At 41.4% G+C, this 25,764-nt stretch overlaps 1 protein-coding gene across 1 annotated transcript; it reads left to right on the top strand.

The window, feature by feature from the left end:
• Nucleotides 1-18,246: 18,246 nt before the first annotated feature.
• LOC107794513 (pentatricopeptide repeat-containing protein At4g35850, mitochondrial-like) lies at nt 18,247-24,500 on the top strand. The gene is made up of 13 exons (XM_016617012.2): nt 18,247-18,404; nt 18,517-18,652; nt 18,741-18,903; nt 19,368-19,433; nt 19,547-19,644; nt 20,081-20,198; nt 20,287-20,496; nt 21,490-21,566; nt 22,639-22,732; nt 23,324-23,389; nt 23,472-23,549; nt 23,661-23,762; nt 24,212-24,500. The coding sequence occupies exons 1-13, from the start codon at nt 18,380-18,382 to the stop codon at nt 24,308-24,310; spliced, it is 1,332 nt and encodes a 443-aa protein (XP_016472498.1). The 5' UTR covers nt 18,247-18,379; the 3' UTR covers nt 24,311-24,500.
• Nucleotides 24,501-25,764: the final 1,264 nt, after the last annotated feature.

Below are 25,764 nucleotides of genomic sequence, written 5' to 3'. Positions count from 1 at the left end.
AATACTATCAACACCTTAACACTCGAGTGGAAACGGACAAGCAGAATCTACGAACAAGACCATTCTCCAAAACCTGATAAAGAGGTTTACCGATCCAAAAGGAAATGGAAGGAAATCCTACCCCAAGTCCTGTGGGCGTACCGTACGACCTTAAAATCTAAGTACCGGGGCCACCCCGTTCTCACTGGCCTAAGGTGTCGAAGCCTTAATACTAGTTGAAGTGGGAGAACCGAGCCTCAGGTTCCAATATGCAACCAAAGAGTCGAATGGCGAGGCCATGATCACGAGCCTGGAATTATTGGATGAAAGGCGTGAGGACGCCCTAGTCCAGTTGGCCCCCCAAAAATAGCAAATAGAAAGATACTATAACTGAAGAGCCAACCTTCGACAATTCAAGACCGGGGACTTGATGTTGAGAAAAGTAACATTACACACCCGGGATCCGAACGAGGGGAAGCTGGGACCGAATTGGGAAGGACCGTATCAAGTCATCATAATTACCGGTAAAGGCTCATACAAACTCGAAGCAGAAAACGGTGTGCAACTACCGAACAATTGGAATGTGACACACTTAAAACGGTACTACTACTAAGGTACAATCTCAACTACTCTTTAATAATATTATGAATCAAACTAACACTAGCAGACAACACTCAAGAATGGATATGGCTATTAGGTCTGAAAGCACGCGTTTCACTCTTTTTCTCTTGAACCGGTTTTGTCCCAAAATAGATTTTTCGGCAAGGTTTTTAATGAGGCAACAGTAAAACATGCTAACTTAGATTCAAAGGTTGATCTCAAACTGGGGGCGTTCATTGCGCATCAACAGTATCCGAGCCCTCTCAAGCTCGACCTTGAATACTGGGGGCCATCACCCTCGGATTAAGGTTTTTTAACAAGGAAATATTTAACAAGGAAAGAAGAAAATCGTGTATGTTAGAAGCTAAGGCTCAGTGGTTAGGATTCATTATAAGGGCCAAACGGTCGAGTGAACTGCGCCCACATAGTCCACTTTAGCCACGATACAAGCTTTTACATGCTTTCGATCATGTACTTTACGCACAGAAATGAAAGAAAGTTCCGCCTTGCTATTACACATTTCTGCCCCCTAAATTATGGATCCTAAGAGCCCATTGGCTACCCTTATTCGGGGACTATCTAGCCCAAGGGCTACCCCTACTCGGGGACTATCGAGCCCAAGGGCTACCCCCAATTGGAGACTGTCGTCCGAAAAAAGTTCGGACAATCCTAGCCACTAAATCCCGGAGGCATCAAACCCATTAGGCGGTGCCCAAATACAAAGGCTACGGCTGCCCTAAAAATGGCTCGGAGATGCTCGAAGCTCGTAATCATTAATTAAGGCCTTTATAAAAATTTAAAACCTGCTGAAAGGTTACCCTCGGCAAAAGTATCGTCTAAAATCACTTAAGTATCTTGAAAAATCTTCCGGTCACACTGAGTTTTCAAAACCTCGAGCAAACAAAGTTGTATCGAAGCCAGGCTCCATCCGAACCTTTAAACATCGGGCGCCATATAACTACATTTGATTCTATGCTAAGGCATTAGAAACATTGCAAGAATAAAAATTATGAAGAGGTACTCAAAAAATGAAGACTTGAAATTGACAGAAAGGGAAAATTTTATATATATTCCGGAACATACTTACAAAGGACCAATAAAAATGGCCTCAAAATAAACAAAAAATTTAAAAAATAAAAGTACTAAGGCATCTACGCTTGATCTTCACCAAGGCCCGACTCTTCGTCAGAGCTGTCGGAACCTTCAGATCCCTCCAAACCCTCGAAACCCTTAGAGCCTTCGGCGCCTTCAGGCTCGAAAAGTTTCTTCGCCTCGGCCTCATATTTTTTGGCTTCTTCGATCTCGGCTGACAGGTCAAAACCTAGAACATGGATCTCCTCGAGGGTCTCTTTTCGGGATAGCCGCTTCATATATTCAGCCTTTGCCTTCAGACGGACTTTGGCTGCCTCCACATCGGCCTTGTATTGGGCCACCATTTTGTCGGCAATGGTGGATGTTTTAGCTAACTTGGACTTTACTGCCTCGTTTTCTCTACCAAGGGCGTCCTTCTCTGCGACAGCCGAGCTCAGCTATGCTCGGAGGTTGTCATTCAGCTGAGACCACTTGTAAACTTTCTCCTTCACCACCGGGAGTTGAACATCTACCAATGCCAACTTCTCCTTGGCGATTTCCTTCTCCGAATCCAGCAGGTCCATTTTGCTCTTCCACCCATCGGCCATGTCCTGGACCTCGTTCATCTCGATTTGGAGTTGATCGATCTGATTGATCTTCTATTAGACCTGCGAGGTTTTATCGTTATCCACCATGACTTGCTCCTCATTTTTAACTTCAAAGACCTTTACCTTTTCGACCAGGTCGGCATGTTCTCACCTCAGGGTCGAAGTTTCCTTCTGAGCCTTGTCCAGCTCGGCCTGAAGGTCCTTGATGAACACGTCTTATTGCTCACTAAGGAGATTGTATATATCCTTCTTTCGAGCCTGCTCCTTGAACTCAAACTCGAGCTAGGTGATCTCGGAGCGGAACCTGAGAAAACTCTCATGGTGAAGCAATGAGGCATGCAAAGCAACAAAAACAATAAGAGATATTGAAACCTATGTGGAATCCATAAAGGAGTATTTATGTCTTACCTGGTTCAACGCATGTTGAGCCTCGTTGAAGAAACACGAAGTGCCCACCTCATTCATCTTTATCTGGTCCTCCTTGGTTACCAGGCATCGGAGGTAGCTAGCTATGCCCGCGGGAGCAGATAGAACTCGAGCATCCTCCGGGACAGTAAGAATGACTATTCTCTTGCTGCCAGGGTCCACACTCGGAGCAGGAAACTGCTTCATCAATTTTGGGCTTGAACTTGGCCTGCAAGTTTCCAAAGGCACGTCTTTCTTCGGGACCTCCAGGTCGCCCAACCCGGAAAAGTCTTCCAAAGTGGACGAGTCCACGCCATCGAAGAAGGAGTGAAGAGGGTCATCGGTGTCATGAACCCCTTCATTTGACTTATCTTTTCCTGCTTGGGCCTCCTCAAGCATGGACTTGATGTAGGATGGCGTATCCATGATGTCTATTACACCGGCCAAGGACTTTCTTTTCCTCATCTTCTTTTCCTCCGCGACAGCCCCGGGCTGTTCCGTAACGGAGGGACCAATGGGTAGGGACGCGTCCTCGCCCCATTTCAGTGGCCTAAGTTCAGTAGTCTTAGGCAAACCTGCGAAGGAAAGAGAAAGGGTCATTGTATGTATGTTTAGGGCGTATTATTAACAATTCTAAGATGAACTTTACCATGTGAACGGGCCTCCCATCGGCCCTTTGAAAGCTTGAGCCACGAGCGCTCAAAATACGACATCTGCTTGCAGATGCCTTTGATCCACTCCTTGAGCCGGGGGACCGCATTGGTAACCCGAGAAACAGTTGCACGATCACAAATGCCGACAAAATTGAGCTTGCCTACGACATGGTAGGTTAGGTTCGGAACATGGCAATAAAGGACTGAAGATCGACCCTAAGTCCCACCGGTCTAGAACCCGGGGTTGAAACGTCTACCTTCGAGAATATCGAGGCCGTGATCCCGAAATCGATCTTAGCCCTGAATGAGCTCGATGAAACATTGTTAGCATAATAGAAGACCAAAATATTCGTAATTGGTCAGATATTATGGCGGGAATCTCGGTGCGTATCAATAAGGAACCGACAATCAGCAAATCAAGAGATTTTTTACCTTTTATAGAATTGTACCTAAAGTAGGATTCCTCTATTATATAAAGGGGGTTTGATAATTTATTTAGCACATTGTAACACATATTCCAAAGCAATATATTATTATTATTCTCTTTAAGCTTTTATTTTTCTCTGTCTTGATACCGATTGAAGTGCATTCGGCTCGAGGGTGGCTAACCTTCCAAGGCTGAAATTGTCTAATTCACGTGGTTTGCATTTACTTTATCATTATTTATTTCAATTGCAATCTAAATTATCTCTTTGTATCAAGTTAATCCACGTATCCTTAAAACCACTTACAAATTCAATTGTTATCCAATTTTGAGGGTAAACAGTTTGGCGCCCACCGTGAGGCTAAGGATAATAGTGATTATTTGATATAAATTTTCATAACACACCCTACTTTACACTTATTTTTTGAAGTGTCTCTAATTTCAGGTTAAAACTCAAAATATTAAACTCTGAATCAGCATCCCTACATGTTGACAATAAGTCCGGTCATCATAGTGAAAACAACAACATAGCGCCCGGTGACGAGGTACCGCCCGTTGATCCCATAAAAATTTCGGTCGTGGACCCGATTGATGCTAATTCACATGTGGCTATCAACACAAACCTGCCTACCGATCCCGAGAATAGCGTCCGTGGTGGAGCTCGATCGGCAGCTCAAAATACATAAAACATTGGAGGTGACGAGATTAATTTACGGGTGATCTTCGAAATATTGCAGGCTCAACAGGCAGCGATAGCTCATTTACAGAACTAAAGCCGCGCACCGAGCAGAATTAAACACGGTCCATCCTGGGAAGTCATCTGCAGGGATGAACCGGTCACAGAGAGGTAGAATGAAAACGAATCGGGGACTAACCCCGAGATCATAAAGATGCTTGACGAACTAACAAAACGGGTAGAATCAGGGTAGAAGAAAATCGAAGCTAATGACAAAAAGGTGGAAACCTACATTTCCAGGGTCGACCAAATCCCAGGAGCATCGCCGATATTAAAAGGCCTGGATTCCAAGAAGTTTGTGCAAAAACCTTTTCCTCCGAGCGCAACTCCAAAGCCGATCCCTAAGAAGTTCCGCCTGCCCGAGATTCCTAAGTACAACGGAACGACCGATCCAAATGAGCATGTAACCTCCTACACATGTGCTATCAAAGGGAACGACTTGGAGGATGATGAGATCGAGTCTGTCTTGTTGAAGAAGTTTGGACAGACCCTGTCAAAATGAGCTATGATATGGTACCACAACTTACCTCCTAATTTTATTGATTCATTTGCTATGCTTGCAGATTCTTTCGTGAAAGAACACGTCGGGGCTATCAAGGTCGAGACCAGGAATTCAGACCTTTTCAAAGTAAAGTAGAAGGATAATGAGATGCTCAGAGAGTTTGTGTCCCGGTTTCAAATAGAACGGATGGACCTGCCACCGGTCGCTGATGATTGGGCCGTTCAGGCTTTCACCCAAGGACTCGACGATCGGAGCTCGTTGGCTTCACAACAGTTGAAACAAAACTTGGTAGAATATCCGGCTGTCACTTGGGCCGATGTCCATAACTGATATCAATCGAAAATCAGGGTCGAAGATGATCAGCTTGGTGCCCCTTCCGGGTTCGTGTATCCCGTCAGAACCATCGACAGAGTCAAGAGAGACATCGATATTGAACCAAGATCAAACAGGGATTGATATTAGCCGTACAATGGAGACCGGAGAAGTAGTGGATCCGGGAGAAACTCTATGAGAAAGGAAAGGAGAAGTGATCAAGGTTAGAGCAACCGGGGACTCATGAGCAAAAACAGCTTCGACAGGCCCGTCGGGCCTAAAGAAGCACCGAGATTATCGGAGTATAACTTCAACATCGATGTCGCCGCTATTGTATCTGCCACCGGACACATCAAAGACACCAAATGGCCTAGACCCTTATAGCCTGATCCATCCCAAAGGGATCCCAACCTAATGTGAAAATATCATGGCACTCATGGCCATAGAACCGAAGACTACCGGCAATTAAGAGAATAGGTGGCCCGACTGTTCAACAACGGGCATCTCCGAGAGTTCCTGAGTGATCGGGCCAAGAACCACTTCAGGAACAGGGATTCTAATAAGCAGACCGAGCAGGAAGAGCCTCATCACGTCATTAACATGATCATCAGTGGGGTCGATATTCCCTAGGGTCCAATACTGAAATGCACCAAAATATCCATCACAAGGGAAAAACGGACTCGGGATTACGTACTAGAAGGAACCTTGTCTTTCAACGACGAAGACGTTGAGGGGATCGTGCAGCCCAACAACGACGCACAGGTAATATCGGTACTCATAAATAAATCTCGAATTAAGCGTGTGTTAATTTATCCAGATAGCTCAGCTAACATCATCAGATCAAGGGTCGTGGAACAACTCGGCCTACAAGATCAGATCGTACCTACGGTCCGAGTCCTGAACGGGTTCAACATGGCATGTGAGACCACTAAAGGGGAAATAACATTACCGGTTAACATCGCCGGAACCATGCAAGAAGAGAAGTTCTATGTAATCGAAGGGGATATGAGATACAATGCTTTATTCGGGAGGCCATAGTTTCACAACATGAGAGCAGTACCCTCGACACTACACCAGGTGCTGAAATTCTCAACACCGAGAGGAGTCCAAACTGTTTATGGGGAACAACCAACCACCAAGGAGATGTTCGTAGTCGATGAGGTGATCTCGGCATCCACACTCTTAACATCGGAGGATCCGAATCGGATGGTCAAAGACGGAGCCAAATAGCAATCACCGATACCAGCCTCGACGGAATCGGAGGAACGAAGAGTAGACGAGGACGACGACTAAGGAGTCACCAGATCATTCATAGCCCCCGATGATTCCGACTCTACAAAATCAACGGTCGAAGAACTGGAACAAGTCGTACTAACCGAACATTTGCCCGATCGAAAGGTATACCTGGGCACGGGGTTAAGCCCCGAGCTCAGGAAAAAACTTATTCAATTTCTTATAGCTAACGAAGATTGTTTCGCTTGGCCCTACCTTGATATGACAGGGATCCCGCTGGAGATAACCACTCCAAAGCTAAGCTTGGATCCTAAGTGCTACCCGGTCAAGCAGAAGTGGAGGCCCCAGTCCGAGGTCAAACATGCTTTCATCAAGGACGAGCTATCTAAACTCCTTAAAATAGGGTCCATTCGGGAGGTTAAATACCTGGATTGGTTAGCAAACATAGTGGTAGTCCCTAAAAAAGGGAATAAATTTAGAATGTGTGTAGACTATAATGATCTGAATAAGGCATGTCCCAAGGACTCCTTCCCTTTGCCCAACATCGATCGCATGATCGATACCATGGCCGGCCACGAGATCCTCAGTTTTCCCGATGCCTATTCCAGGGTACAACCAAATACGGATAAACCCAGGTGATCGAAAAAACCCTCTTTCATCACTAAATACGGCACATATTTCTATAAAGTGATGCCATTCGGATTAAAAAATGGCGGTGCCACTTACCAATACCTAGTAAACCGGATGCTCGAGGAACAAATAGGAAAATCAATGGAGATTTACATTGATGATATGTTGGTTAAGTCCCTGCGAGTAGAGGACCATTTAAAACATTTGTAGGAAATCTTCAACATATTGAAGAAATACAATATGAAGCTGAACCCGGAGAAATGTGTGTTTGGAGTTGGATCATGTAAATTCCTCGTATTCATGGTGTACAACTGGGGAATCGAGATTAACCCCGACAAGATCAAAGTCATCGAATATATCACGATTGTGGACAATGTGAAGGTCGTGCAAAGATTAACCGGACGCATAGCCGCCCTGTGGCGATTCATCTCGAGGTCCTCCGATAAGAGCCACTGATTCTTCTCACTATTGAAGAAGAAGAATAACTTCTCATGCACCCCGGAGTGCCAACGGGCCTTGGAGGAACTCAAGAGGTATCTATCGAGCCCACCACTGCTTCACATGCTGAAGACAGATGAACAACTATACCTGTACTTGGCAGTATCGGAGATAGCGGTAAGTGGAGTCTTGATCCGGGAAGAGCAAGGTACGCAATTTCCAATTTACTATGTTAGCAGGACTCTAGGTGAGGCCAAAACTAGGTACCCTCACCTAGAAAAATTGGCGCTCGCTTTGCTAAGCGCCTCTAGGAAGCTGAAACCATATTTTCAATGTCATCCTATATGTGTTATGACTACTTACCCATTGCGAAATATAATGCATAAACCCTTTGCTAACTTAGAATCGTCGGTCGAGGATGACAAGTTCAATTTGAGGCAGTCGTACAACTCATGAGATCAGTAGTGGAAGAAGGCCATGACGAGATTAACTCAATGAGCCTAACTTGGGACTGGAGAAACAAATATATAGAATATCTGAAGGTCGAAAAACTGCCTTCGGGTCCAAAAGAATCGAGGGCCTTGCGTATGAAGGCAGTCTGATTTAGTTTGTCCGAAGACGGAACCCTGTTCAGAAGAACATTCGATGAACGGCTCGCGATATGTCTAGGACCGGGAGACACCAAGTACGTTCTGAGGTAAATCCACGAAGGCACCTGTCGAAATCATTCAAGAGCCGAATCAGTGGTTCAAAAATTAATCAGAGTCGGCTACTACTGGATCGATATGGAAAAGGGCGCGAAGGAGTTCATACAAAAATGTGATGAATGTCAAAGACATGCTCCGATGATTCATCAACTCGGGGAGCTATTGCATTCGGTTTGTCACCATGGTCGTTCATGAAGTGGGGAATGGACATCGTCGGCCCCATTCCGTGGGCACCTTTTAAGGCTAAATTTATATTATTTATGACTGACTATTTTTCTAAATAGGTGGAAGCCCAGGCATATGAGAAGGTCAGAAAAAAGAAGTCACTGATTTCATTTGGGATCACATTATATGTCGGTTCGGAATGTCGATCGAAATCGTGTGCGACAACGAGAAGTAGTTCATCGGCAGCAAAGTGAGCAAGTTTCTCGAAGACCATAAGATCAAAAGGATCATATCAACACCCCACCACCCTAGTGGGAAGGGACAAGAAGAATCAACCAAAAAAACCATACTGCAAAAACTCAAAATGAGATTAATCAACGCCAAAGGAAAATGGAAGGAAATCTTGTCTGAAGTCCTATGGGCATACCGTACGACCTCGAAGTCCAGTACCGGGGCCACCCCGTTCTCGCTGGTTTACGACACCCAAACTCTAATACCAGTTGAAGTCGGAGAACCAAGTCTCAAGGTCCGATATGCAACCAAGTAATCGAATGACGAGGCCATAAATACAAGCCTGGAGCTATTAGATGAAAAACCGCCTTGTTCGGTTGGCCGCCCAAAAGCAACGGATCTAGAGGTATTACAATCAAAGAGCTAACCATCGACATTTCAATGTCGGGGACTTGGTTTTAAGGAATGTCACACTAATTACCCGAAACCCAAACGAAGGGAAGTTGGGGCCGAACTGGGAAGGTCCTTATCAAATTATCGAGATCACTGGTAAGGGATCGTACAAACTCGGAACAATGAACGGTGAGGAACTACCAAACAACTGGAACATAACTCACTTGAAACGATATTACTGCTAAGGTACGACCCCATTCATTCCTTTTACTTATTTGAATTTTAAACTAATACTTGCAGGCGGCCGTCAAAGAACGACACAACTTTTAAGCTTGAAAGTACGCGTTGCACTCTTTTTCACTTGAAAATGTTTTGTCCCAAATGGGTTTTCTGGCAAGGTTTTTAACGAGGCAACAGTAAATCGTGCTAACTTAGTATTGAAGGCCGGTTACAAACCGATATCGGAGATCACGACAACAATATTCGAGGCCTCTCTACGATCGGTCCCGAACACTAGAGGGCATCACCCTCGGATAATGACTTTAGCAAGGAAAAAAACTTTTTGATTGAATGGTCTCGACTCGATCGATATGACTTACTATAAGGTCCAAACGGTCAAATAAACCATGCCCAAATAGACTGCTCAAGCCCTGACACAAAGCTTGTACACATGTGTAACTATTACGCACAAGAATAAAAAGAAGTCTCTACCTTGCGGATAAATATCTTGCCCCTTAATTTTTTTTTCTTTTTTCTCTTAAGAAATTTTCTACATCCGATCCCCTAAAGGCATCGAGCCCAAGGGTCGCCTTAATTCGGGTTCGAACGATCACCCCCACTCGGGGATTGCCATCCAAAGACAAACTCAGACGGCCTGGGTTATCAGAGCCCGGGGGCACAAGACCTATTAGGTAGTGCCTGAACCTTAAAGGCTACGGCCATCCCCATTTGGGGACTGTTATCTTAGGCAAGTCCGGATAACTCGAGGTGACAAGCCCACTGGAAAACACCCAAACTATAAGGCTACGACCGTATTAAAACGGCTCGGAGACGTTCGAGACCCGTAATAAAAAATAAGGCCTTGAAAATTTTCTTAACTGGTTCTAAAGGCTACCCTCGGCAAACTATAATCTAAAAAATTATAAGTACTTTAGGGAAAAGTTCTGATCATACCTGTGAGCATCTAATATTTGACTATATTTGAATTTTTATCACCTTCTATTATGTAAATATTTTCAGAAATTTAATATATTTTTTAGCTTTGTTACACTTTTTTTATATATATATATATATATATATATATATAGAGAGAGAGAGAGAGAGAGAGAGAAATTATTAATAATTTAAAAGGTCAATTATTACTATTAGTATTATTTTTATTATTATTTTTATCTTTATTTTTAAATAAAATAAATTAAAAATCAAAAATAAATAAAAATTAATTATTATTTTGAAGAAAATAAAATTCGGATGGGAATTAAAAAATAGGAAAACTAGAAATATAAAATTAAAAATTAAAAGTAAAAGTAGGTAGAAATTATTTAATAAAAAAAGTAAAAGAAAGTGGAAAATTAAAATCCACAATCATCAAAAAGGTTCACTTCTCTTTCTATTTTTTTTTCTCATTAATGTTTTGAGTCACTTTGTTTTAATTTAACTTTGAGTATGATATGATCGAGTTCGCATCTGAGTGTGCTAAGATTAATTTGTTCTCATGTTGAGTATTTGTTAAGATTAATTTATTGTCCTTTTTAGTAGTTCATACGATTAATTTTATTGATGAATATGTATTAATTCGTTACTTTTCTTGTTTATTCAATGAAGTAATGGCTTTCCATTTTAGCATGATTTAGTTTCATTTTGATCTCATATCTTAGTGACTAAATTGATCCTGCATGTATCTATCTTTTCCTGCCATAAATTTAGTCTAATTTCAAATATTGGTTAGCAGTAAAACTATAAGAGATTAGGTTGGGCCATGATTGGTGTAACACTTTAATTGAACTTCCCTAACGTATTTATGAGCTAATTATTGCACATGACCAAAAACAAATAAACATTCATAAGCTAGACAACTTTTTTCATAATTAATTTACTTTATTTCCTCCATAACAATATACATATCTCATGACCTTACAATAATGTCAAAATTAGTAATTGAATAATATTCGAACACCGTAGCTTGATTTAGGCGCGATTAATAATAAATCATCGTGACTATGGGCACGGTTCCTGTGGCATAGTCATGATACGTAAACCCCAATTCAAGTGCGTGTTTCACGCGACTTGACCATAACTTCAAATAATAATAAAAATAAATATGTTGTAAATCGCGGGTGCGTTTCACGTGGTGCGGTTTGCAATGTGTACCAAAACGATAAGTGTGCGACATCGTGACTTGTTCAAATAAATTCCATAAATATTAAAAAGCGGTAAAAGACAAAAATGCACAATGGGTTTAAAATATGTAATAAATCAGATAATTACGCCAAGTATTAATTGTTAAGCGACTGTGCTAAAACCACAGAACTCGGGAGTGCTTCACACCTTCTTCTAGGTTAACAGAATTCCTTACCCGGTCTTCTGTGTTCGCAGACCAAAAATAAGAGTCAAATTTTCTCGATTTGGGATTCTAAAATAAATCGGTGACTTGGGACACCATAAATTATTCCAAGTGGCGACTCTGAATAAATAAATAATCCTATTTCGAATAATGTCACTTAAATTGGAAAAACTCTCTATCCCCTATCCCCTCGGAAAAAATGAGGTGTGACAATACCGAACCCCCACGATGTCTTAAGCAAAATATTGTCGAAGGCAAGGCATGTTTGAACTTTCGAACATGACCTAACTATTTCATGCTAAGGCATTTTGATCTTTGCAAACATAAAGAATAAAGCAAAGGAAAACAAAACTCAGAAATTGTCGAAAGGAAAAGAAAGCCTTGTATTATATATACACATAGTCTTTACAAAGGCCAAACGGCCTTGACAAAAAAGTACAAAAATATATATAAAGAAATGTACAAGGCACTTAAATGACCCGGTCTTCACTTGAGCCTGCCTCGTCGCCAGGGTTTTCGGAGTCTCCTCCACCCCCGGATCCGCTCGGACCCTCGGAGCCTTCTTCATCCTTGGGATAAGCCAACTTATTGACCTCGGCTTCGAGCCCCTTAACACTCTCGATTTCGGCCGACAAGTCGAAATTCCGAGCATGAATCTCCTCGAGGTCCTTCCTTCGGGATTGCCACTTCGCATGCTCGACGATATCCTTCGTTCGATCCTGGGCTGCCTCGGCATCGGCCTTATATTGGGCCACCATCTCATCGGCATCGGCTTTAACCACCAAGACCACCGACTTGGCCGTTTCTAGCATCTTGGCAAGATTTTCTCGATCAGAGACTGCCGCACTTAGTTGAGACTGGAGCTCCTCAAACTATTTGGCCAGCACCTTGGCCTTTTCCTTTCCCACTCGAAGCTGGGTCTTAGCCGTAGTCAGCTGCGCCCGAGCAGACTCTTTTTCCGAGGCCATACGGTCCATCCTGCCTCTCCATTCATCGGTCTCGGCATTGACAACATCTATCTCATTTTGAAGTTGGGCGATCCAGTCGATTTTCTGTTGGACTTTCGGATTCTGACCATTAGTCGCCGAGTCTAGCTCGTCATCACTAACCTCAAATATTTTTACCTGCTCGACCAGGTCGGCATGCTCCTTCCGAGCCACCTCCTGCTCAGCTCGGAGGCTCTTAGCCTCCCCTTCGCGTTGCTCGCTGAGAAGTTTGTAAGTATCTCTCTTCTCAATGAACCCTCGGACCTCGATCTCAAGTTGGTTCAGCTCATCCCGATATCGGAGAAAAGTCTCATAATGAAGCACCGAGGCCTACATACACAAAGAAAAATGTTAGGATTATCTATAAATTAGTCTAAGTACAAATTATAGTCATCAAGAGATATTTGAATTTACCCGGTTTATCGCCCGTTGTGCTTCATTGAACAGACAAGACGCGTCTACCTCGTTTATCCTAGCTTGGTCTTCCTCGGTCACCAGACACCGAAGGTAGCTGACCACCCCTACAGGAGAAGATAGGACCAGGGCATCCTCCGGAACAGAGAAGACGATCGATCATTTCCGGTCAGGATCCACACTCAGAGCTGGGAACCGGTTGATCAGTTTCGGGCTTGAGGAAGGCTCGCTTGTTCCCGAAGATGGACTTTTCTTCGGCACCTCCAAGTCACCCAATCCGGTGACGTCCTCCATGGCGGTAGTATCCATGCCATTAAAAAAGATGTGAAAGGGGTCATCCACGGGCCCCCTCGCTGGGACGTTCCTTCACCGTCTGAGCCTCGTTATACATGGACTCAGTGAACGAGGGTGAATCGGTGATGTCTATCACACCATGTGCTTCCTTTGAGGCATCGCCCACATCCCGGGAAGCTTCGACTACTGCCTCCTCGCCGGCCTCCCTAACTTGAGGTAGATCGGCCTCGCCTCTCTCCGATTCGGAGGCCCCTTGCCCTTCGAGTCACGACGACACGCGGGCCATCAGATTGAAGGCTTCATCTTCTTCTTCGCATTCGTCACTCAACCGGTAGAGTGAGTCCGAAGATGGTGCTCGAGCGCTGGTGCTTTCTTTAGACTTGTGCACCAGCCTTCCTTTTGTTTTCTTCTTCTCCGAGCTCGGAGCCCTCTTTCTTTTCTTCTCTTCGGCCTGTCTTGGAGCAGGGGACTCGGTAGGTAAGTCTTCGCTACCGGATGGAGGCTTTAGTGTGACGTCCTTGGGTAAACCTACAAAAGGAAATGAAACAAGTAAGAACTTAATGACACGAGAGAAACCCAAATATTGCATACTCGAGAAAAGAATCTCACCGTGAGAAAAGGGCCTCCCACCGACCCTTCGCAAGTTCGCGCCATGAGCGCTCGGAATATGGCCTTTGTAGCACGATGCCCTCGACCCACTCCTTGTGTCGAGGGACTACATTCGGTACCCGAGTGACAGCTTCACCACCACAAAGCACCGATAAGAAGGAAGGAAAAAAGTGTGAAATAAAATTTTGTAAGCGAAATTTTACTTATGTGATATATTCCACTTCTCGGGGAACGACATGCGATCAGCTGGAATCAAGTCTGAGGTCCTCACTCGGACAAAACGGCCTAGCCAGTCTCGATCCCGATCTTCATCAATACTCGAGAATGAGGCTTTACTAGCCCAACGCGCAAGCTTGATCAGTCCCTCCCGAAAGATTCGGGGACTGTATAGGCGCATAAGGTGGTCAACGGTGAACGAGCATCCATCGATCTTGCTCACGAAGAACCGAAGAAGGATCACGATCCTCTAGAATGGGGGGTGAATTTGATCGAGGCATACCTCTATCACACCCCAACCTCGGGGAGCGCGACCGGCGCTCAATCAAGTGAACCCGGTCGAGCAAGCCTATTTGACCTTCCCTACCCGACTCATTCATAATCCAAAAAGGGAACGCATCACCATTTGTTAAACAAGGGAGAGATCAGTTATATAAATAAATAAATGTTGCGAGTCCATTTTTCATTATATACATTATGCCATAGTTAAGTTTCTAAAATACAACTTAGTCCAGTGACCACTCCGATACCCATACACGACCCACATAAACGTCTACAGAGCCTCTAATGATACAAAAGACCAACATGACAATGCCGGCAACAAGGCCCCCAGCTATACCTCAAAATGTGAAAACTTCTACAAAAGAAGGACTACATGACCCCAGGAGGAAATGAGGCTCACCAAGACTGCTGTGATGACACCACTATCTGCAATCAGCGATGTCTGCGATCAGAGCTATCTGCGATGGAACTGCCTACATCCATTCAAAGATGTAGCGCCCCCGGTAAAAGGGACGTTAGTACTGTCGAATAGTACTAGTATGTAAGGCAAACATAAATCTTAGTAGAATGAACAGTGAAACGAGGAGAAGATAATCATAATAATCAATAAGTGCTTCACATAAATACACAGAAACACCAAGTAAGGATCACATAGTTTCCGATTCAATCTTTCCATCTTTTTAGGTTAATAATCTTAGTGCCAAATGCCACAACTCACAATGCCACCGTGATTTTACACGGAGTTCGGTCTCGGCCCGACCGGCTAAGCCATCTCATGTGAGACATATCCATATCCATAATGTAAATCAATAGTTCCAACACAAATGCCACCATGTGTACAGCATAATGTCCGATCTCGGCCCGATCAGCTAGGCCATCTCACTTGAGACATAACCTCTTTCAATTGTTCACTCAATTCACATTTCTTTCCCATCTTTCATTACATGGCACAAACAACCTCATTTATTAAGTAGTTCTTGGCACTTGGGAACATTTTACAATTCAAGTCTTTCCCTTTTTATCCGTTCAAATAACATCATCATTCATGTCGATAAGTATCATCACATAAGGCATTACACATAAAAGGGAAGGAACTTGGAAAATCATAATAACGTTCTCAAGTAGCATGATGACATGGTAAACATCTAAAAGAATTAGGGAACATGAATCTTCCAACCCAACATACTAAGGCAAACAATTCTAGTATGATCAAGTCAGAACTTACACCAATTATTTGGACACCAAGAGTTCGATTCTAGGAAAAAGAGAGTTAGCCATACATACCTCAATTGCGCTTCTTTAGACTCTACAATTATCCGGAACCCTTAGCAACCTTAATCTATTTTAGCAATATACAAATTGAACCCAGAATTAGGAAAATATTCATGGTTCTAGCTCACTTTCTCCCCACACTCTTTATCACACATACATGCAAGATAAACAACCCTTATACCCATGGACCATCTTATTAATTACTCATTTTCAGTATAAGTTTCAAAATTTAGGGCTAGGGTGTAGATTCTTACCTCTAGGATGGAGGCCTAGGTTGCTTTCCTTGATAATCTTCAAAGTTTCAAGCAAGAATTGAAGAATAATTGATGAGGATCACTTTCTCACTCTAAGGCTCCATCTCTCACTCTATAGTTTCAGAAAATGAGCTCAAAATAGACTATGGCATATGTTATATCGACACAGGGTCGGGTAAAAAAAAATTAGAAATTAGGAGTCCCGACACAGATCTGCGGTTGCATATGTGACCGCATAATGGTTATGCAGTCCGCAAAGTGACCGCAGAAATGGCCCTCAGGGGCCTCAACTTTCGGCACAGGTATGCGACCAGTATGCGGTCCGCATACTTGTTCTGCGGTCGCATAATGCACCGCAGAACTCCCTCCGTAGAAACCCAAGAGGAATTATGCGACCAATATGCGGTCCGCATATCGATTATGCGGTCGCATAATCGACCGCAAAGCTGACCTCAAATTGGCCAAACTTTCTGCTTCACTCTGCGGCCATTATGCGGTCCGCAGAGTGATTATGCGGTCACATAATAGGCCGCAGAAATGCGTTCTTCTGCTAAATATTTTTCTCTAAGTTCGTAGGGTACTGTTCACTCCAAAAAGTCTGAACCGCGGCGAGCAAGCTCGCCGCAAAGAATTTATACTATAATAACGTAGGAATCTATCTTGGCGCCACGAAACCCCGAGATTTTAGTTTAAATTTTTATGTGTCCTTACAACCTCGTATCTTTTGCAGAAGTCGATGATGACCAGATCCAATGGGCCAACGTAAAAGGATAATTGTAAACACTTAAGTATCCCTTGACGTGGGTGGTGATGTCTTCACTGGGTCCGGGAACCACCACGTGCTTATCAACCCAATTGTAATCCTTTTTTTACTGTAGGGAGGACTTCTTCGGTGATCGAGCATATGTATCTTGAGACCTCCTCACACCGGCCTTGTACGGGGGAAGGTTTTTCAACCTTGAAATCGACGGTTACCGAGCATCCTCCAGGGATGAACATTTTCAATGGGGGGGTCCGGTACTAGTTCCTCGACAGTAGTACGCGAAAAGGTCTCCTCGGTAGCCGACCGCGGGGTAGGAATTTCTTTTTGGGGAACGATTTTTGAAGTCTTCGCCATTTCTTTGAAAATAGAGGGAAAATGAGGAAAGTGAGGAAGTTAAAGGAGTACACTTGATGGTTTGAGATGGAAATGAACAAGGGTTCTTGCAAATGATCTCAAATGACCAAAGTATAACTGCTAGAAAGTATTGAAATTTTGAAAGTACGAGGGTAAAAGGTTTGAATGTAAAGTTGGAATGAACAAAGGAAGAGGTATTTATAGTATTTCAGTGGCTGTTCACATCCAGTAATGGACGACCGACGGCTGACATGCATTTAATGCCATTAAGACTTGTCTGATCAAACGTTTCGTTTGTTTTGTCATTTCTGTCGCGGGGTATCGAAGTAAGAATCGGAAGCTCATGTCGTTTCTCGTCATCTACTCTCCGAAAAACGAGGGGACTATCTGTATACGGTCGAAATCAAGCTCGCCTACGACATGGTAGTTTAGGTTCGGAACATGGCAATAAAGGACTGAAGATCGACCCCAAGTCCCACCGGGCTAGAACCGGGGGTTGGAACGCATGCCTTCGAGAATATCGAGGCCGTGATCCCGAAATCGATCTTAGCCCGAAACATTGTTAGCATAACAGAAGACCAAAATATTCGTAATCGGTCGGATATTATGGCGGAAATCTCGGTACGTATCAATAAGGAACCGACAATCAGCAAATTAAGAGATTTTTTACCTTTTATAGAATTGTACATAAAGTAGGATTCCTCTATTATATAAAAGGGGTTTGATAATTCATTTAGCACATTGTAATACGTATTCCAAAGTAATATATTATTATTATTCTTTTTAAGCTTTTAATTTTTTGTGTCTTGATACCGATCGAAGTGCATTCGGCTCGAGGGTGGCTAACATTCCAAGGCTGAAATTGTCCAATTCGTGTAATTTGCATTTACTTTATCATTATTTATTTCAATTGCAATCTAAATTATCACTTTGTATCAAGTTAATCCGCATATCCTTAAAATCACTTACAAATTCAATTGTTATCCCATTTTGAGGGTAATGAGATACAACCAAGAATATGTCATACATCTAATGCTAATTGTTAGCTGGGGACAAAAAAATTTAAAAAATATTGCTTAAGTTTAGTTTAACGTGACCCGGGTTTGCCCGCCCCGGTAACCAAGTCGAGGAAAGCCATAGGGGGCGCAGAATCGTGGAACCTCACCTCTATACGAATGCCACGTAGGCATCTTGCTCCAAAACCTCGAGTCCCAGGGTTTAATTGAGATGCACACTTTCTCCAATAGTAAGTCGACACTCATAGTTCTCAGTTGATGCTGCAGCCATGAAACTCCTCCGAACCCTCTCTGGTACTCTTCTCAAAAACTCAATCTCCATTTTCTTCATATATTTTGCTGTTTAATAAAATGATACTCCTATAACTATTAACGAATTTGTTGTTTCTCCAAAATCGTTTTTCAGGACCCAGAAATCTACTGATTCGAACTATAGGGCGTCGATACTTCGCGGCTACACCGGAAGAGTACGCCAAGAGAAACTACGCTAACAATGAGGCTGAATACAGCACTGTTATTAGCTCTCTTACTGCTCAGCGAAGGTAATTTTTTATATAATTACTCCAATTGATTAAGGCGTAATTGATTGATTTGAATTACGGTTCATTTTTATGTATGAATGTGAATTAGGCATTATTTGTTGAGGGATGTTTATGATGACATGATGCTGGATGGTGTAAAGCCAGAGAGAGATACATTTCATTCACTTCTTATTGGGACAATGAAAGGTGCTCGCTTGCAAGACGCTTTCTTTTTCCGTGACGAAATGAAAGCCATGGGCTTGGTCCCTGATGTATGTCTCCTTCCTATGCTTGCTTTTCATATTTGTATAGAGTTTACATATTTGTTGAATCACTGAATTATCAACAAGAGTGTACACGAAATGAAGTGAGAAAGAGACTAGAGAGAGAGAGAGAGAGAGAGGGAGAGAGAGAATTGGGGAGAATTTCTTAGCTTTCTCTGTAAGCTCTCCAAAATGAATGCATAACCACAGTACAGTTAATTACAAAGCCTATTTATACAAGTAACTAACTACATATAACTAAATACTAACTCCATCTAACTACAACAATTGACTTACTACTTCGGCTGGCTACAGTTAAGCTGACTGCACCTCAGTTAACGATAGTTAGGCTTAAGTGATACCTCTACAACTACAGCAGCTAATATCCTTTACCGTTGATTTGTATGTAATTTATACCCAGCCTTGAAGTTATTATAACAACGAGGGTTGTTGTTCTTCTTCCAATATCACAGGTTGCTTTGTACAATTTCATGATATCTACATGTGGAAAATGTAAAAATTCGGAACAAGCAGTAAGGGTATGTATCCTTACTCTGTCTTGCAGTGTTATTCTGCTTCATTTTGCCTGAAATTATCAGCAATGATATGGTTCATTGAAATAATTACTGATGTTTTTCTTCTTTGTAAGTAGCTTTTGGAAGAAATGAAGAGATTTGAAGTCAAGCCTACTGGACAGACCTATATCTGTCTCCTCAATGCGTGTGCAGCTGCTGGTCGGGTAGACAGAGTGTAAGAAAGCTGCTCGCTGGTTGCAACTGTATCTATTGCTACTACACAATTGGTCGTGCGTATATTTGAAGGCATATGTCAATGTCTGTTTAGTTAGTTGTACGATTAGATCCATCATGTAGTGGATAGTCTGGAATGCAGCAAATTATTAGTAGTTACACGGCATAACACCTTGATACAATTAGAGTTCATTTGACTGAAAGAATCTGCTTATTCAGTGAAAACAATATTTGATTAATATGCTATAGCAAGCTACTGGATGCAGAACCATAAAGTTTCTTGCAGCGCCAAAACTTCTCTGCTCTCCTTGTTGATGTTTCAGTGTCAACTTTTATCCAATCTTTCCAAAACATGATGTTACGTGGTTTATTTTTCTGTTGGATTCATAATATTCGTTTGCTCCGGCATCTGATTGGCTGCCCTTCCAACATTGCAGGTATGCAATTGTTAGGGACATGACTGCTGCTGGTCTTGGTCTTAATAAATTCTGCTATGCTGGACTTATAGCTGCTCACAAGAATAAGGAACCTGTCACTGATGATGTAGCTTCCAAGGTGAGTAACAAGTGCATCCATGTGCTTTTACAAATTTTCCATTTTCTTGGTTTATTAACTTATTTTATTTTGTTATTTTCCGGAGAAGATTCTTGAGCTAGTTGAGCAGTCCAAGGGTTGGTCAGCAGTTGAAGCACCTAGTGACATTCCAGTAAGATCCATGATGGGCATGTCTGAAGAAGAACTTTACAATATCCCAACTGCTGAGTTTGTTTTCCGGCGTGGTGGATTTTTAAATAGGGAATTCACCGTTTATCATGTTGCATTTCATTCCTGTGCAGACCTAAAAAATGTGGAGGTACCATATTTGACATCCACTGACAAGATCATTAGTTGTGATTCAGTTTTTTTAATAGATATGGCCCAAATATTTCTGTTAATTCTTCCTGTAAAGTATCCTGTCATACACTTGGCATTCATTTAATTTAGATGTTCCAATCCAACTAGACTCAGGCTCTAGCAGCCCCCCCCCCCCCCAAACCCAAGGCACACCTCAGATTCAGCAAGTGTCTTAAATAACTGAGTTTTGAGATAGACCGAACATTGTTTAATTGCTTGAACGTGAAGTAAGTTTAATACTTTCAAAGCCTAGCACTCAGAATTTATCTTGTCTAGTCTTTATATCAGCAAGTCCTTTGCAGGGATTCTTTCTATGAGAGAAAAAAAGAATTGAAATAAGCCTTGTTTGAATATTGAATTCAATCTTTTGAAGAAAACCTTAGTATGGTGTCAGGTGTTGTGCACTTTTAAGTTATAATGACACCAATGGATCATAAATCTCTTAATAGTATAAGCAGAGTCAGTATTGTTAGGGATCAGATCAAGGTTGAATGTAGTATTTCCCTCCTAAGTCTTTGACAAGTAAACAAACATTTTATTGAAACAATTAAATCACAAATGTTATGACGTGAGTTGCACCATAGCCTTATGAAAGTGACAGTTTCCCTTTCTCTGTCTTGAGAGTGTAAGTCACAATGAACATCAATTGCCCGAGCCTTGTCCTTACAGTACTTGATAATGCATTTCCATACCATTTTGTGATAAAGGTCATGTTGTTAAAATTGAAGGAATGCTAGAGGTCCAAGTGGTGCTTATGAGTTTCTTTAGTGAAGGAAGATAACAATCCTTGTTAAGTTGGTCTTAACATTATTGTCAGTGATTGCATAGCTACATTAAGCCTTTGTGCTTTAAGTATCTACCTACTGCCATCTTTTGAGTTTATCTATGAAGCATGGTCATCCTTAATAATTTGTCAATCTCTATTTGATCTTATGTTTCTTCTTCATGGCAGGCGATCGATGCACTTCTTGAGATGCTTAGCAAGGACGGTAAAACACCTGATGTGTTCATTTTGATGGAAACCATGAGGTATTGTATTGCGTCCTCCTTCCAACTGTTTAACTCTATAATTTGGTTAAAAGGGTTAGAGTATTATAAATCTCACAATCCACACAGAGGAGAGATTAAAACTCTGTATAGGACTTAAGCAATTAAAAAGGGAGATAGGGGACTTTTAGTCAAAGCATTAAATTATTAAGTCACGCATAATGTAATTGCACCATGAAGTTTGTCAGAGTTGGTTGCCAGAGATGCTGTGTTCAATCTAAAAGGTTCTTAACGTTGGATGAGACAGGTGGTCCAAATATTATTAGGCTCTGTGATGATAATTCTAAAGTTTTTCATAGTTTCCTTCAAGGAGGCATTAAGCTTCATATGTTATGACTCTGATGGTGTTGTTCAACTGGCACTTGAACATAACCGGCGGACTTTCATTAGAGCGCATATTTTATTTCCACAAAAAGAGCAAACTCTGCAAACAAGCAGTATACAAAATTCAGAAACCCTTCTCTGGATATCTCCTTGGACATTGAGCTTTTGATCTAAGAATTTCAAGCCAATCAAGATGAAAACCACTAACTTTTAATCCATAATATTTCCTCTTCCTCTTTCAATATCTATAAGTAAGAGAGACACCGTTACCAAGAGATAATACTATAGAAAGGAGCTCTTGCCAAATGGAAAAGATGTTCTTGGACAGACGTGTTCGTATAGGGATGGCTTAAGTATTTCTCGGGAATCATATCCATAATTGGTATTTTACTTCATGGACGAGTTCCAAGTAACCACAGTTGGCTCAAGCAAGTGGGGAGGAGAAGGGGAAGCGAGTGGTGGCTTAATTGATTTACTTTGATTTGACATCCCTGATCCCTCCTGTCCTGTTGTTTGGTCTAGTTGGAAGGGAAGTGAAAACTGTTTACATCCCTGATCCAATAAACACAAGTTACTGAAAACTTAAAAATATCAATGGTATTTCAAATCGTACATGTGACGGGAAAGTGTCAGCTGCAGTTCTCTGTATGTTGTTGGAAATTAGAGAATTTCAGTCTATATTTCATCTCTTTGATTCGCCTCCATGTGTTTTGATTTTGTGCTTGTGCAGGTGTTATCTTCATTCTGGGGATCTGCAACGTGGTCGTAAACTTTTTGAGGACTACATGAGTTCGGGAAAACCACCTATGATTGAATTATATGTGGTAAGTTCCAAAATACATTTAGGTATGGTGTGTTTGATTATGTTCCAAAAAAGACAATGTTAGCTCTAATCAAACACATCATACCAGTGTCTTCATTCTAACCTTTTGTAACAGAGCTAACATTGTCTTTTTCTTTTTCTATTCCTTTGCTCTGAAAATTCTGAATTTTGCATCTTCTTGATGCCTTCTATGAAATCCATCAACTTATCCCCAAAAAAAAATAAAAAAATCTGCCCCATAAAGTTGGTGTTCTATCACAACATAACACCACCTGTTAAAGGACTTGTTACTCTAGTGTATCTTCCTGCAGCTGTCATCTTAACTCAGGCATGCTCTCGTTTAGTGGATTTTCTGCTATGAGGCAGAACGCCTGCAGAAAGCCAATTTATGTGTGCTTACAACAACAACAACAACCCAATAAAATTCCACAAGTGGGGTCGGGGAGGGTAGAGTTTACGCATACCTTACCCCTACCCCGAGGGAGTAGAGAGGCAGACCTTACCCCAATTTATGTGTGCTTATAGAAGTAATTAGTTGAGTTGGAATCTTCTCTTTGCTGATTCTCAATTCTCAACTTTTATTTGGCTGTAGACACTTGTTGAGGGAGCAATGGTCGGTTACACTCCTGACGGGATGCAACTCGCTCAAGAGACACTGGTATGGTGTGTTTGATTATGTTATAACAATTTCTCGTTATGTAAGAGTGGATTCCATCTGATAAACTTTCTCACTTGTGCAGGTAAACATGAACTCCAGGAACTTCTTCCTGAGTCCTAAAATGGGAAGTGATCTCCTTCTTGTTGCTGCGGGTGAAAAGGTGGGAAGGCAGAAAAGGAAAAACTTTTAGCCCTTACCTTTCTTTTACATTTCTCTTTTCTCATCACAGTAGCACATATGTCGAGTTATTTTATTTCTTAACTGTTTGCAGACTGGTGGATATACTACTGCCAATCTGATATGGGACATGATGCAAGCTCGTAAAATTATACCAACATTTCCTGCTGTTCAAGCGTATTACGACGGCTTGAAGGTGAGTTTTCGTTACTTGATGGCGAATCCATTGGTGCTTCCATCACGTGAGGAAAGGGCAATTATTAGATAATGCTAAGGTTTGTAGATTGCAAGCAGCTCTTAGATGCTGTAGACAAAGTCCTTTGCTGCTCTTACTATTGACAACCAAGAATTCCAAGTATCTTTTTTTTACAAGTCTACCAGATAACCGATTAGGATTCATCCCAAAGTATATTCATATCTTATGGTTTGTCTGGATCAGCAGTAAACTGGATGTACTTGCATTCTTTCAATTTGATTTTGTTGAAAGGTTGAAATAGAATGATGCAAAACCAGTGAGCTATAGTCCACCATTATTTTGTGATTATTCAAAATTAATGACTTCTCCAGCGGAGATGCATCTGGAAATAGGGCACTTCCATTCTAATGTATGTGGTCATAATTTTTGGTAATTTCTGTGCATTTCAGGTTCGGGAGATACCAGCTGATGATCCAAGACTGCAACTAGTTTCTCGAACCTACAATAATCTGAGAAAGAGGTTTGGTGTGGGAGCTGGACGACCGTAGACAGAAGATTGAGGCCGTACAGCAGCTACATTGCCCTGAACCATTGGGTTCTTTTTGTACCCTAGAATGTCTGCCTTTTCCTGTTATTCCATAATTTAGGCCATTTGCTCATGTACCCGGGTCGACCAGATATATAGATTAATTGACATTGTTATGGAGGTAATGGTATTTATTTGCAACCTGCTAGTCATACTTTTTCTTGACTACGTAATGCTTAGAGAATGTATAAACACCAAGCTGTGGGATATGGTCTGTGTAGTGCCAATGTCTTAGGAGTGAGTTTGGTTTATTATACAAGATTCACATAAGATTCGTAAATAAGTACTACAAGAGTATTTATATTAAGAGGATAAATGGTTTTTGTTCTTAATTGATTTGCAGAACTGTTAATCTCATTGACATCTATCAAAAGTTACTTCTTAAAATGATTACATTAAATTCAATTAACTTTTCTCCAAGTCCTTAAAGGTTCATGTTGCAACATAAAATCTATTTCTATGTACGTTCCCAATAAAAGGATAAATTAAAGAGAAGTTTCAAATGTTCGAGTTCCTGTACAGAAGTCTGAGTTGCAAAGTCTAAATCTGCAAAAATTACTATGCTTGGATTTAAGCGGTATTCTTCACTGTTTTTCCCCTTTTGTTTCTAACTATCCCGAAACTTCATTCTTGTGCTCACTAAATAGAGATTTGTTAATGTGACATTTTCTTTTCCCTTTAAAAGAGAATACACGACTCTCAAATTCAAATACCAAATATCGTGTTTCTTTTGTCAATTTAGTTGCTTGTTAGTATATTACTAAGGGAAGCATATAATCGAGCTTATATGTTGATCGGGAGATTTTTACAGGATTATCCGGGTAGGATAAAAAAATTATACGCCTCTACCCATTTACAAATTCGTCTATTAAAAAATTACACAACATAGTTTTGTACGTTATATATAATAATGTGAATTGTTTACTCCGAAAGACGAATATATAATAGTTGAATAGTTGATTCTTACTGTTAAATATTGGTGATGCATACAACATATGAATGGGAAAGTATACAACGTACATACCTAAATATATATGAATTGTTGTAACCTTTTCAAATAAGTATTTTTGTGTAATTATCTTTTGCCACATGAGTATTCCCATTACTTTTCCTTTTGAGAAGTTAGAAGAAAAATAGGAAGAATTAACCCAAATAGCCGCTCACCCAATCACTTAAATTAAATATAGCCGATAAAAATATAATATATGCATAATTTATCTATTATATATGTATAATTATGTATATTCAATATATAATCTATGTTTATAGTTAGAAAAAGTAAACAATTAATATAACCGGCTATTTGTGTAAAGATCCCAAGAAATAGGGATTTAATATTGGGCCTCTTACACTTAAGTTTTGTTCCTGATTTAAAACTCACAAGCCCAAATTACTGCTAGTCTTTCAGGTGAAATA

Source organism: Nicotiana tabacum, chromosome 17 (assembly GCF_000715075.1).
Source record: "Nicotiana tabacum cultivar K326 chromosome 17, ASM71507v2, whole genome shotgun sequence".
Taxonomy (NCBI): domain Eukaryota; kingdom Viridiplantae; phylum Streptophyta; class Magnoliopsida; order Solanales; family Solanaceae; genus Nicotiana; species Nicotiana tabacum.
Note: the sequence above shows the minus strand (reverse complement) of the source record. Positions and strands in the feature narration are given on the sequence as shown.